Raw genomic sequence first — 14501 nt, 5'->3', positions numbered from 1 at the left:
CATAAACAAAAAGTTAGTACGTGGCTGGAACAGCCTGAAGTTTTACATTCAATAAGGTTTTACTACTTAGATAGGAAAACCTATAGATTTAGATATAGGCGGCTTTTCTGCAAATAAAACTGAGAGATACAGTTTCCATTTTAAATGGAAGAATTAATTCGCCTTGGGTTAACGTTGTGGTTACCCTTGAAGTGAGCGGATTGCGATCCGCTACACTCGTACTGGTTTTAAGTCTAGAACGATGGTCACCGACCTTAAGCAAGCGTCCTCTAGAGAAGTTACGGCAGCCCCGCTGCAGGGCCATCTGATCATAAAATAGTTGGTATATAACAAGCTGGGCAAATATGTGGGTTCTACAGCGGAGGTGCTAAGTCACCTCCCGCTAGTGAAAAAGGGCACATATATCGACAATATAGCAGCGGGTGGCTGGTCACTGTTAACTTTCTCTTCTCTTGACGAGTTGTCCGGTGAGGGCGAAAGTGTTTGGTCAGGACTAGAGAAAAATGGGGACCATTCTCATTGAAGATTATCTTGGCTTGATCACAAAGAGCTCAATTATACGCGTCGGTCACTAGGTCTGCTCGTTAAGCGTTACTCGTTAACCCTTTAAACTTGATGCACGGGAGCGTTCAATTAGGCTTAGAACGTTCATAAGTGCAGGCGCGAAAAGTGCAGAGATTGTAGCTGAAATTCAGGCAAAGTGGTTGCATTTGGAGCGGTCACATCTGCGCTGTGTTGTGAAAAATAAATGTGAGCTACAGTGTGGGTCCGCAATTAAAGGGGGGGGAGAACGGGCCAAGGGCTTTAATTTTGTGTTCTCAACCCTAACACACTTGATACAGTCGATTTAGAAGCAATACCGTACAAGTAAAAGTCACATTGTAGTCAGTGTAATCCGGACTTTTTTCATTTGTGAACATAAGTATTTATGGATCCACGGATATGTGGGCTGCTAGCCGCACGTCAAAAAGGAAGACAAAGCTACTGTAATATATAGTAAATTGTGGGAATAGTATTAGTTAGATATATACTTATTTCTATTAATATAGACTACGTGCCGCTACTTCATAAAGCCTTTTGCGACGGGTTTGCCGCTTTTTTTGATAAATAGAACCTATGCCTATTAGAGTCCGCGCTAATAAACGCACAGAGATTTCTTTCGTGCGCTCATATTCTGGAGCGGATCCCATAGCCACTCGGACATCAAACGCTGTTCGATGCTCTGCTGATTTCGATAGACACATCCTGGGTCAGGGTCGACGCCCGGCGTCTTGCAGCTAGCATACGGCGTCGCCGTCGCCTCTCTACAGAGGTTGTAAGTCTCGGCGAAACAGTGGGAACACGCACTCAGCTTCGTCCACTGTTAGCCCTATTTCCTGCTCCACCTGAGCCCTGATGTTATTAACAACATCCGACGAAGAGCTGCTAGCCCAACAGTCTTCGTCCAGTAGATAACGTGTCACTCCACGAGCATCTGAAGGGACTTATCCAAGATGCCTCGGCCGTCCGACCAATGCCACTCGTGGCATGCAGCGACTGCTTCGTAAAGTGATCAGTGCTCAGTGGATTTCGTGTCACTCTACGTGCATCACTTTAGTCTCACCCTCGAAGCCTCGGCCCTAGGCCGAACATGCCACGCATGGCATGCAGCGACTACTCCGATACTTGAGCAGCGCTCAAGGGCTACCTGCCACTTCACGTTCGGCCCGCGAGCTATTCTTGGGACTCTTGTCCGATAAACGTTTGGTCGGGTACTCCGGTCTCCAGCACGTTGACCATACCGGTCTAGTGCCCGCGCCAGTAGCATTTTTGCCACCTAGCAGAGGTCGGTGCATGACTCACCATAGCCCCACGAGGAGACGTGCCCATAATGCCCAAGGTCTTCGACGTCCAGTCGCTCCATGGATCGTTGTGTTCCGACCATGCCATACCAAGAATGAGGTCAAACGCTGAGTTCATGATAGCAGTGTTCCACGCTATCTAAGTCAAGAAAATTGACACCGCTGTCCACAGGGACCCTTGGGGGGCAGTGGCAAAATTCTCCGTCGCTAAGCAATCACTAAAATGCGCTTTCAGCGCCTCAGCACACAGCTGACTTCTTTCAATCAGGAGCATCGAGCATAACTGCTCGACTCACCGGAATCGATTAGAATCTCCCATGGCATCTCGAAGCCCTTCACGGTCGCTTCCACGACCAGCAACCCCGGCTTGCATACACGTTTCGTGTTCAAGAGCACTGAGCTTTTCGGGGCTGGTTCCTGCTACCCTCTACCTCCTTGAGGTTCGACAAAACTCAATATTTTCCCAGTAGACAAATGCCCTTCTACTGGGTATTGTAGTTTTCCCGCAACAAACCCGAAAACTGATAAAAAGCGGAACGTCGATTTGATGCGCCTTGCGCAGGGGGCAACAAATCCGAAGGCGACGGGTGTCCCCGGAAACAAAACACCGTCGGGTGTTCGAACGCTGCTCGGCAGCTCGGAGCTCTACCTGCTCGTCATTAGCATACCTGAGATCCATCGACTCAGGCCCGCCCGACGGGCTGCGAGAGTGTGCATTCCAAACAAGTCGTGTCGACTTGAAGTTGAATTCGGCATTCAACACTACGTTCACTGCATCTTCAAAAAGAAGGGAAGACTTCCATTCTAGTCACGCCAGTACGGAGACCCTCCATAAAGACGGTCACTGCGACCGCCTCGGGAAGAGGATCAGCTGCCATACCGACGATGATTAGCACGCAATTCTTGGACAAAGTCCACCGATTCCTTCTTGCCATGTCGGGCGGCAAAGAAATGCGATTACATGCAATATGCCTGGTAGGTGGCAAGAACACTCGTATAAAGATGCAGCTTCATCACCGTCCAGAAGGGAGACACCACTTTGACCGAAGTGGCGCACGTATGTGCCCATTCGCGCTCAACCCCCGAGCTTGAAGATAGCTAGCACCACGCGCTGTTGCTCGGACCGGGAAAGTCAGTCGTAACGACTCAGATGTAGATTGGCTACAAGTGCTACCAAGTGTAGCGGGAATGCCGTTGCTCTTCTGCCTCGAGAAAGCTTGGTTTAGGTCGGCTACCTCCGTTTTATACTTAGATCCAGGACGAGTGTAGGAGATCGCAATTTACTCCTACACTCGTCCCTAACACAAGGCGAATTTACTCTTCCGTCTGAAAATGTAAACTGCATTTATCTGTTTTATTTGCGGCAAAGCTGCCTATATCTAATCTATAGGTCTTCTATAAATATAGTAAAACCAATATAAGATGCGAATCTACCGGCTATTCCAGCCACGTACTGCTTAGTTGTTTATGTGAAACCACACCATTGTGTGGTTACAAAATCTTGTATGACCTAAACCACTGTGTGATCAAACCACCTTGTGTGACCCACAGCCTTCATAACAGCGCACATGAAACCCCGTTACAGGCACAGCTTGTTTCGCTGCAAGCACAAGTCTCACCGACTCTTGCGCAAGACACGTTGTAAGTACATTTGTAGAGCGTCTGAAGTCGCTCACCGCGTTGATGCAGAATTTCTACGTGAACGGAATTCCCATACAATCTTTACAAAATGTCCGCGAGAAACTCACTTCGCAAGCAATTTCTCAAAACAGGCCATCAGTTCCCAGTAGTATTGTTTGCGCTTAGGGCAGTAGCGGTTAGAACTCAGATCATTGTGATTATTACCGATGATCTTGAGTTGGGGGAGTACTCAGATCTTGAGATTACTACCGATGACCTCGAGTTCCTACGTTAGCAGTCCGCTCGTCGCCAGGAGATAGCTGTAACAGCTACCGACTTTGGATCTGATCCACTGCAAGGTCAGTCGCATGCCGCTTGTGGGACCACGCTGCGGCGAGCGACCTTGTCTTTGCCCTAAGGGATATACAGACCGAGGTTGCGCCAAGTCGTTAGCGGTAAATGCAAGAGGACATTCTTGCCAGAATAAAACCTCGGACACCCGCGCGTTTTCAATTTGATAAATACCTTTCACTCCACCAGGAACTGTTAAAAACGCCGATCCACCAAGCGCCTCACATGAAAGTGGACCGTTTTTTCAGATTGAGCTGTTACGATAAATGCCGGTTTTTTCGCGGTTGGCGCGTGTGAGTACTATCGGTAGTGGTGGCACATCGAGTTTCTATGCGAACTACATCACGCAGTTATGAGCCTGATCTCGGATTTCCTCTCTGAGCTTTGTCATTGCACAACCTGGCTTGAGACACCCCAAGCAGTGCAAAACCGTGTCATAACCTTAAAGGAGAGGGTAGATCAGCTACAGGGGATAGAAGAGACGTTGCTTCGTCTGCAACATAGCTTTTCACGTCCGACTGAACAGTAAGAGCGGGACCGTGGTATGGCTTCAGTTACACTATATACGATACTGGGCGTGTTCACATTTGCCTCTGGATATTTAGCGTATAAATTTATCCTATCTTTGCTACGAACGCGAACGATTCGATGTAGCGCGGTTGCAACATGGTCTTATAGGTAACAGACACTGCATATTTAGATAGTTTTATCAAATTTAATCAAACCTTTCCCCCCACAACATATTCCTGGGTGTTTGGTCTGCCTCTGGCATCAATGTGTTGCTTGTCTTGGCTCTCGGCCATAGTGCTGCGCACTTTGTACATGACTACATTACATGGGAGGTCATCGGTGCGAAATTTGGTTCCGTTTCGTGATGCTGTTATTGCAGGCCTCATTAGATATGGGTAATCGATTGATAGATGCCATAACTGTGATCAATAAATCTAAAAATGTGCCAAAAATAAAAGCTCTAAAATCTGTGGTTGGTGTTGATCACCCAAATTTGATCTACACCCCGATCTTGAAACCAAAAAACGGAGTATGCCTTTGAGGTCACTAGTCGAGACTGGAAGGGAGCTGAGGACTTGATCCACTGTTTATTCTGTGTCTAACGAGAATCCGACAAGAAGCGACACCGCACAGAGAATGCCATGATTATTGGACATTGTCTTCTCGTCTAAAACTTTATCGCCAGCACCACAAAATCCAGCATAATGCGATTGGAGCATCATCAATCCCTATCAATATCGAAGAAAGACAATTTTTGACAGCTAAGTATGGCTCCATGCATGCCTTCATCGATCAAAATGCAGGGCAATGCAAATTCCAGATTTGAGGCCCAATCATTGATACGATAATCGCTAACATGTTAGAAGACGACGAGAAAGATGAACTATCCGAGATAATTATTAATCTAGAGGCACTCTAACAGATCTTGCGATGTCACAATCACAAATCGCATGATCAATTTCAAGCTCAATAGATTGAATGACCATTTGGTTTACCAATTTGCCCAGATACTCTTCGGCTTGATATCTGAACACAATATTCAACAAGCCGCTGACAGTAATAGATGACGTTTCTCGATTGCTGCTGACTGCAGTACACACTTCGAAGTGTCTTTCATGTCTGCTCACATTCAAGTGCGTTTCGGGTGTAATGCATAGCCTACACCTTGTTGCTATCCCTTTCTCCGATCGACCCACATCTGAAAAACCACATCCTTCGATTGCTGGATGTTCTGCTAACCGACTGGCAAGACAAATTTGCTCTTCGCAATTTTGTGGGGTAAACACGATGACTAGGCCACATACAGGCATCGTCGATCTATTGGAAAAAGCTGCAACAAACAACATCCTCCGGTTTTGGTTTGCTCCTAACCAAGTTGGCCTTTTCATCAACTCAATCACAGAGAGCTGAAGTATGTGCAGTTATTCTCTGAGTCCATGCAAATCTGACCACCGAGAAAAAGAGTAAGTGTCTGAAAGATGCGAATTGATGGCTTGCGTTTGGAACTATGCTTCAGTGGAAGCTGATTAAAGTATTGTTCATGATGAAATACTTCAGTCTAAACCGTCCAGTCCAAGTGCCTTCCGCCATCTGACTTCCCGTTATGTTAAATACTAACTATTGTAGACTTGGTGGTATCCAATCGCAACCATAATCTTACTGACAACTTTGATATAAATATGATTGCTTCCAACAAATCATAAGTTTTGTTGCTGTCAGGTCAGTAAATCGTTGAGAGCATGTTCTGGTTGGTCAAGGACACTAGTTTTAGACTTTATAAAAGATCAGGTGAGCAGAGAGCTGTACAGATTTTCAGCTAAGGAATCGATTACGTATTCAAGATTACTCTTAGGGATTTTGGGGTTGCACAAACTGTCATGAATTGAATTACGTGTCGACCTATGAGGCCAAATTTGCAATGAAGCTATTGCTGTTGTTCAAACTAAGCAAAAACAATTACACGGTACTGCAGATGATTGATCTTTTCTGGTATTGACAACATAACTAGCGAGGGAGAAATTCATTCTTGACGTTGTGCATACTTATATGTGCTGAACTGGCAACATTTTAAAGTCAGAAGTCAGTCGACTTAATTGACAGAAGTTTGCGCGATCTGTACGAGACATTAGATTCTCAAGTCCTGGCAGCAACATAACCATACGACATGTTCGGGAAGATATAAAGGGACAGTTAATCGAACCGTATAGCATCGAGCAAGGCAATTTCCAGCCAACCATTTCGATATTATTCCAAAACTCTTATACATGTTAAGAATCTGATCCCAGATGTGCCATAATATCGTAAGTATAACAAAGTCATATGGGAAGATAATGCATAGTGAAAACTGTATTCTTAGTATGTTTGATGGGCTACCGTTGTGATGTAATTACCATCTTTTTATCATTTTACGTTCATCTTTTTGATACATCAATTTGTGGACCATTCAAAGTCTCACAAAGTAATTTTCCCTTAGCCACCAATGCGATCATATCCTCTTGTTCTTCTCTTCGCTTTTGCTGTTGTATCTCGCATAGCCAGCGCTGATGACGTTCTTGATCCTGAACACGTACGTGAGCTCACAAGTTTTCGAAGGTTCAATGACTCTAACGAGGAGAGAGTATTACAAGGACTTGGTGATCTTGTCCGTGAAATGGTTGGTACTATGGAACTCAACGCGGTGAGGTTTCTTAAACCCAATTTCGACCACAATGTTCTCAAAAAAGTTGAGAAGTTGTTACGTCATGGAAAGTCACCTTTCGAGCTGTCGACGTTTGAGGATTTATCAATGCTGGCCGCCAAGGAAGTTAGCACGGAAGCTGCTCGTTACGTTTTGCTACACGAAGTCTTGAGTCGAATTTATGACGACGTTTCACTGGCAGAGCATATCCAGAACGCGATAGGGACTCAAATGACGAAAATCGCCGAGACCTTTCAAAGAATGCAGATGAGGGATTTGCAAAGGAAAGGGTTTGACGTAACTACTATTGCGAAAAAGAGACAGAGGGATTTTAGACCATTTAAGGTGGAGATGCCTTCTCACCTTGTATTTGTCGCTTTCGTTCGCAGCTGTGGGGAGAAATATCCTCATGCTATCCTGCTGGATGAGTTAGCAAGATACAATGGAGGTGTGTCACGTGTCATCGAAACGATATGCACATCATTGCAAACGAAATCAGCAGATGCAGTTTCAGAAGTCCCGACGCTTGGTCAGTCGATTTTAAATGATCGAATCCAATTATGGAAAGATGAGAAAACACCACCAAACGAAGTGTTTCAATCAATTTTTGGTCATATGGAGGGTGCCAAGATTTTGGATTCCCCGTCACTGGCATTCTGGAATCGTTACCAGGAGCTTGTATGTCCAAAGAAGGACAGGACGGAGATGTTGTTTGATGGACTGTTAAAACATGTAAATAATGACGAACAAAAATTACGTTCGATACTCACGACAGCAAAACGGAGTAAAAATGAGGTAACGAAAGACGATGCTATTGCTCTGGAGATTCATCTCGGACAAGAAGAAGGCAATGAAAACAAGTAGCACGGAGATGTGCCGAACTCAATCATGAATTATGGAACAGGATTCGAAGAACGGATATGTCAATGGCTTTAGACGATTTCATTGCGAGTGCTGGTTGGTCTTGAACTCGTTCTGGGTTACTTTGTTGGGGATTGATTGTGTAGTGATTATATTTTGACCTGATTTTAATCACTATGTTTAATAATTAATTTCTTTGCACTTCAGCGACTTGGTTACACTTATTGCTATTGTCATTCCTTATCAATAATATTGCGCTTTTCATACTGTAAAGTACTGGAGCTCTGCAATCTTCATAACTTCATCTTCCCGTACTTTTGAGAATTCGCGATTTCATCAGAAGGGAATGTAAATTTGTACATTTGTACCGTAATTTATTTTGTTTCCATGCCTGTACACATATCACCTGTCAAAAGTTCTGTGTAATTTTCTAACTGAGAGGCCTATATAGCTGTAACTTGTAAAATAAGCCAAAGCTTAAAAATAAAAAAAATCACCTAGAAAGCGTTACTGGAACGAAATAATGTCATACACAATACGTCAATCAACTGAGTTACATTTTGACGCAAAAGTGTTAGGGGAAGTATGTGAACAAGTGTCTCTTCCACTCTTTAATGACTTTTTGTTCTTATAGCCTTAAGCCACAAAGGGACCAATATGAATTTTAGGCCAGACTGGTCCTATTACCTTCACGAACATGTTTGGACGTTCCGTAAGAATCACATTATTTCCACAGCAATACTCTACTAAGCATCCTTTTGTGCTTTCCGTCCTTGGTGGAACGACATGCTTGATGTCAATTTTGTCAAGCTCTACTTTTTGTGTAGGCAAATCATATCATACTGAGAATTCCAACATTGTCTTCGAAAATTAGCATCAATTGGAACTTTGAGGTCGTAGCTGGATTCCAGGAACTTACTTGGCAAGTCCTATTCAATTACAAGGAGTGTGGTGATGTCTGACATCGACATAACGTATCTCAAACTCTGCGTGATAATGCAGATATCCTTGTAGGTTCAGCACTTAGTTGCGTCTACGTCTTCAGTTGGGTTTTAAGCTGCAGGCTCTACTGGTGAATAATCTATTGAAAAATGTTTAAATCCGCAGGTGCTGACCCACAGCAGATTGAGCCAGCGGTGGATCTAAATCAACCTTTAAGAATGTTCAATGATCTCGTTTTGCAGCCACAAAAAGCGTCCTCGATGCACCTTTCGCTCTTTCAATTGCTGAATTATTGTTTTTTCGGCTATGTGATGAATCTGGTGATTCTACGCTTTTCGGTTCGCATATAGCGACGGTTAGTTCTGTTGATTTTGTTTAGTAGAGACTTGAACTAAATGAAATGGGATGCATAACAAACGAATCTTTTTTTCTTCGTAATCGATAATGTTACGAGCTGAAGTGTCTTCCGCCTAATCGAAGAAGGTTCATTACAAGCTCCATACCTTGTGATCATCTAAAATTTCCTCTATAAAGTCATACTTGCGCATGACGTAACTGACAAGAGGGTTACTGAACTGCAAGATGGCGCCTTCTGAACAATGTGCAAGGCTTCAAACCATGTAGGCTACCGACGTACGGAGATACAAAGGACCGACAAGTGTTGCTGTGGAACATTATACAAAGTAGGGGGGGGGATGGTAAATTGCAAAGTGATCATGGCTACTACCACCCCTCATATACAAATTTGTTAATTTAGAAATCCATTTTGGTAAATAGACCAGTCAGCTAGTGCATAAATGTCGATGGGTAGGTACCCTATCCATCAGTTAGAGTTCATGCTTCGTACGCCGCCTGTCCCTATTCTGAGGGATGGCTTGGATTGCGCCAATGATTCTCTACAGTACATAAATTACAAATGAAAAATACTGGTGCGTATCAAGCCAGTTTAAGAAACATAAACATTATCTAAATCAGTAGATTCACAAAACCGTACCAGCATATTGCAAAAGTGTGCAACATATCCACTGCCGTAAACTTTGGATGAATTACGGTATCGGAACTAAAGTAATCCGAGGTTACGCATTTAGTAGTAACCTTCGAAATTCTTGGCTTTGTCACCATATGATGGCTGTGTGCTGCATGATGTAGCAAATATTTGAATATAACTTTATATATGTATGTGCTTTGAATCTCAAAATTAGTTAACCTCTTCAAATTTATTTTTGATCTAAAAAAATCGAAGAATAATTTGTTTTCTCTGTTTGGGCTAAGAATCTAATGCATCCAGTTCAAATTACAAATTGGGTTTGGATACAAGTCAATCGTTGCCTTCAACTATCAAGCCATTCGCACCATCCATTTTTTATCAATTATTATTGACTCGACTTTTATTCGCTGCATGTGTACTTTCAGATGGAAAGACGATATTTTTTAGAATTCATTTGCAGTCCAGTACTAGATAGCAACTGAGTGGATGTTTTCCTTGGACAAACGGGCCGGACAAGGATGTCCCAGCCTCGAAAAAGCGCCTGCCTATACATGTATACAAATCTTGTAACATAAATTACAAAGATTTGATTATTGCAAATTTGTGATTTTCGTGGAAACCTTCATCTCTCTTCAGAACTTGTAATACACTGGATTCTTTGCTTCAGTACATGTCGTAGCTGTTGTACAGGATACACGAACTCCGACTATCTCTTTTTGGGAATGCCACGACCGAAAAGTCTCCGACTCTTCCTTCATCCTGCAGACAAGACAATTTGAACTCAGTATGAAATTTCTAATACTCATCCTCGAATCTGTCACATCTGTGTGCTAATAGAAAAGCTCTAAAAAGTTCTGCCCCCTTTTCAAAGAATTCAAGTGAATGCATATGTTGAATTAGAATAATTTAGTAAGACAATATAGTCTAAATACTAAGTTGAAGAAATAGAATCCAGTCATAATCTTTTTCTAGAACAGAAGGAATTATTCGATAACACCTCTTAAATAATAATAATCTGATTCGATGATCATGTACCCTTAGCTTACTGATTTATGAAATTTATTACCCAGAAAAGAGTTGATGTGGACATGCTCTACATCTTCAACGCGCAGGTTGGTGCGCGACAGAGCATGTCCAGAAAGCCAGACACCCTCGGCTGACTGCGAACAATCCACTAGAATCGACACCATGAAGTTTACACCTCATTCTTTAACTGGCCTCTAGACCCTGAGGACGACTATCATCGAAGAGCGTATTTCAACTCTTCTATCTTTGACACTCTCTTATCATGAGACTCGCTGCTGCGTTAGCAGCGCTGTTTCTTCAGACGGCGCCTACAGTTGCGCAAACGACTACAACAACTACTGATGTGTATGAACCGACCATCCTAAGTGCGGCTGGTAATGTTACCGGCCTACCCGGTGGGAATGAAGTCTGCGGTTCGACGCGTGTGCGTAAACCATGGCATGCGTTAACGTCTGCTGAGCAGGCACTTTATCTTGAAGCAACGCAACGCGCCATTGCATCTGGTGGTGTTGCTAGCTTTGCGGCCATTTCGGCTGATTCTGTGAGTCAAGCTCAAGGTGAATACTCGTGTGGTTTATTCACCTGGTATCGTCGACTGCTGTTAGCTTACGAATCGTACTTGCGTGATCTGGACGAACGATTCGCCTGTCTTACGTTGCCTTACTATGACGTTCATACGGCATACATTCAATCGGCTAATGGTGCGTGTTCCAACATGTTTGAGTGCAGCGGCATTTTTCAAGATATTGGTGGTGCACCAAACTCAACGGTACCAACGACGCTCGTTCTCGACGGTGTCAATGCTACGGGTTACATTGTAAACGGTGCTCCGTATAACAATCAATGCAATAGCTCCAGCTGCGGGTATGTTGTACGTGACGACTTGACAAATAAATCGGTTCCGAGTGCTGCAAGTTTCAGCTCCTTTCTGAGCGTAGTAGCCACATCTGCTGATTACGCGACATTCTTGGAAAATGTCAAATACGGTGTTCACAATGAGGTACTTGATGCATTTGGTGGAACCTTCTCGACCGCGGTTGCTGCGCGTGACGTGTTATTCTATTCGTGGTACACGGCACTTGACATGTACTTACATGTATATCACTTGTGCCGTATCGGTGTTCCCGTGACTTACGAACAGATCATCGAGTCATTAGAAACGTATGCGAACGCGACGCAAACTTGTGGCGGTGTAGATGGTGTTGACGCGAATTCGCCTATTATCATGAGGATCTCACTTAATGGATCGATTGTTGATGTATCCGAGCACCCCACACTCGGTAAGTACTTTGGTTTCGTTGGAAATGACAACTGGAACTACGCTGATGTGGGACAGCTTGGCGACTACTCATACACGTACCAGCTCCCTGAGGTTCTACGTCAACAAATATTGAGTAACAATGACATGTGCACGGGTTTCAACCGCGCGTTTGCTGCTTCTTATACATCGCTAAACGCTACTGCCGTCAAGAACACAACGACTACTAGAACCACGACCAGAACGACAACAACTAAGACCACTCGCATTGTGGACGGTAAGCGTGTGACAACTACGAACGTGACTACGACAACAACCCGTTCCAACTCGACCGGATCGTCCATGTATCAGTCGACTATCACTAGTGGTCAGCTCATGAGCAGCTACAATGGATACTCGTATTTAGGTAACTTTAGTACCAACAACAGAATGTTTGGTGAAGGTACTATTGTCACGAACGGGTACACGGGCTACATGCCGTTCTACACGAATGGCGAGATCACGACTAAACACAATGGAATTCTCTGTGCAAACTTTACATCAAACTCGAATGGAACGACGACGAATTCAACTGATATGAACACAATGAGAACGACCAATGCGGTAGTGAATGTCACGGTGGGTTCACAGTCGGTTACTCGTAATGTCACCGTGTCAATTGCCACATCCGGCAGTTACTGGGCATGGCTTCAGGCGGCCTATGATGGACTTTACACCCGTTTTGATGGAAATGTTGACTTGGTCGCGATGCACATGAAGTTACTTGAGTGCTATACATTCGAGAGTATCCACGGTCTCTCTAACCTTTCAACAACTTTTGTTACTAATCGTAATCTCGTCACAAACCGTGTGGAATGTGGTCAGCATCTTGATCTTGTACGTTCGGGTTTGCAGCAGTTGGCAGTTCGCTCAACTTCGTACTCAGCATCGAGTTTAGAATTTGCAGACTCGTCGGTAATTTCTACCATCCTGTCGTCATACCGACGTGTAACTAGTCGTAACACTACGTTCATCCGTACATCATACATCAACAGTGTGAAAACACTTTTGACCACGACACAGATGAGTTTGGCTAACGTGACCGTAGCCACAACTCGTGGATCAGAGTTCAGCACCGAGTCGGACACGAACTATATCATTTCGAATGTGACGAGCAATACTGTACAGAGTGGTAGAAACGCATCTGATGCCTCAACAACAACTAGCACGTTGACGACCACAACAACGGCAGATAATCTGGCGGATACTATACAAGACACGTCATCGAACACTACAGAAAACAGTGCAACAACTGGCGCTTGGTCAAGTGGAACAATGTCTAATGGATCAACTGAGACAACTACGACCGGAAATTCTTTAACTACGGAACAAACGGATGAGTCCACTACTGACTCCACCACTTCACAGAATAGCAACTACGGCACTGTGAATTTGACAAATTCGAGCATTGGTGGTATGACCTCGACAAACAATGACATGACCGCGTACAATACCAGCTTGACTTACACCGATTCGGGTAACATGACTAACTCAGGTGTTGTCCAATCAAATAATAATGGCACTATGTCGTCAACATATACCACCACCGGCAACATGGCTACAACTTCCGGGGTTGCCGGCCAATCATCGACTTCTTTGTATACTGGTGGTGAGGTGATAACGACAAACGAAGGTGACAACGCATCAACTGATGCATACACTAGTGACGATAAGACGACAAATACCGATGCAGACAGCTATGTTGTGACAACTTGGAAGCCTGAAACAGGCACTTCCACCTATAATATGACAACGACACCCACTGGAGCCGTTGATACATGGGCTACGCCAGAAACAGACTCGGTTACACAGAACGATGACTCGATAGACACACTTTCTCCCACTGGACCCAATGCACCAACCGGAACCAGTACTACGCCACCATACCCTACAGGCCCAACTGCTACGCCAGCCCAAATGGATTCTAATGATACGCTTTCTTCCGCCGGACCTGTTGCCACACCATACGCTTCAAACCCCAGTGCTATGCCTCCTAATATCACACTCTCTCCATCTGGACCCAATGCACCCACCGGCCCAACTGCTACACCTGCTCCGATGGGATCATCCAATGTCACGCATTCCCCTTCGGGACCTAATGCTCCCACCGGACCTAGTGCTACGCCATACACTTCAGGCCCCATTGCTACGCCTCCTTCTCCCACTGGACCCAATGCACCAACCGGCTCAAGTGCTACGCCTGTCCCGATGGGATCATCCAATGTCACGCATTCCCCTCCTGGACCTGATGCTCCGACCGGACCTAGTGCTACGCCATACCCTTCAGGACCCATTGCAACGCCTCCTACTCCCACTGGACCCAATGCACCTACTGGCCCAAGTGCTACGCCTGTCCCGATGGGATCCAATGTTACACATTCCCCTTCG

General features: G+C 44.6%; 3 protein-coding genes across 3 annotated transcripts in view; all 3 read left to right on the top strand.

The window, feature by feature from the left end:
- Positions 1–5735: 5735 nt before the first annotated feature.
- On the top strand, positions 5736–6318 carry PHALS_00455 (uncharacterized protein; the record flags this gene model as incomplete). Its single annotated transcript, XM_024716479.1, has 4 exons — positions 5736–5785; positions 5880–5898; positions 6042–6110; positions 6175–6318. 4 exons carry the CDS (start codon positions 5736–5738, stop codon positions 6316–6318), a joined length of 282 nt encoding a protein of 93 aa, XP_024572506.1.
- A 483-nt stretch (positions 6319–6801) lies between these two features.
- On the top strand, positions 6802–7863 carry PHALS_00454 (RxLR-like protein; the record flags this gene model as incomplete). Its single annotated transcript, XM_024716468.1, has 1 exon — positions 6802–7863. One exon carries the CDS (start codon positions 6802–6804, stop codon positions 7861–7863), a length of 1062 nt encoding a protein of 353 aa, XP_024572505.1.
- A 3215-nt stretch (positions 7864–11078) lies between these two features.
- PHALS_00453 (mucin-like protein) overlaps positions 11079–14501 on the top strand; it is a gene marked incomplete at both ends in the record, with an annotated part of 3618 nt that continues 195 nt past the window's right edge. The window contains one exon of the mRNA XM_024716457.1: positions 11079–14501. This exon is cut by the window's right edge and continues 195 nt beyond it. Within this exon, the coding sequence (XP_024572504.1) occupies positions 11079–14501 (3423 nt within the window).

The sequence above is a fragment of the Plasmopara halstedii genome, assembly GCF_900000015.1.
Source record: "Plasmopara halstedii genome assembly, contig: Scaffold_110, whole genome shotgun sequence".
In the NCBI taxonomy this organism is placed as follows: Eukaryota; Oomycota; class Peronosporomycetes; order Peronosporales; family Peronosporaceae; genus Plasmopara; species Plasmopara halstedii.
The sequence above is the reverse complement of the archived record's forward strand: the minus strand, read 5'-3'. Positions and strand labels throughout refer to the sequence as shown.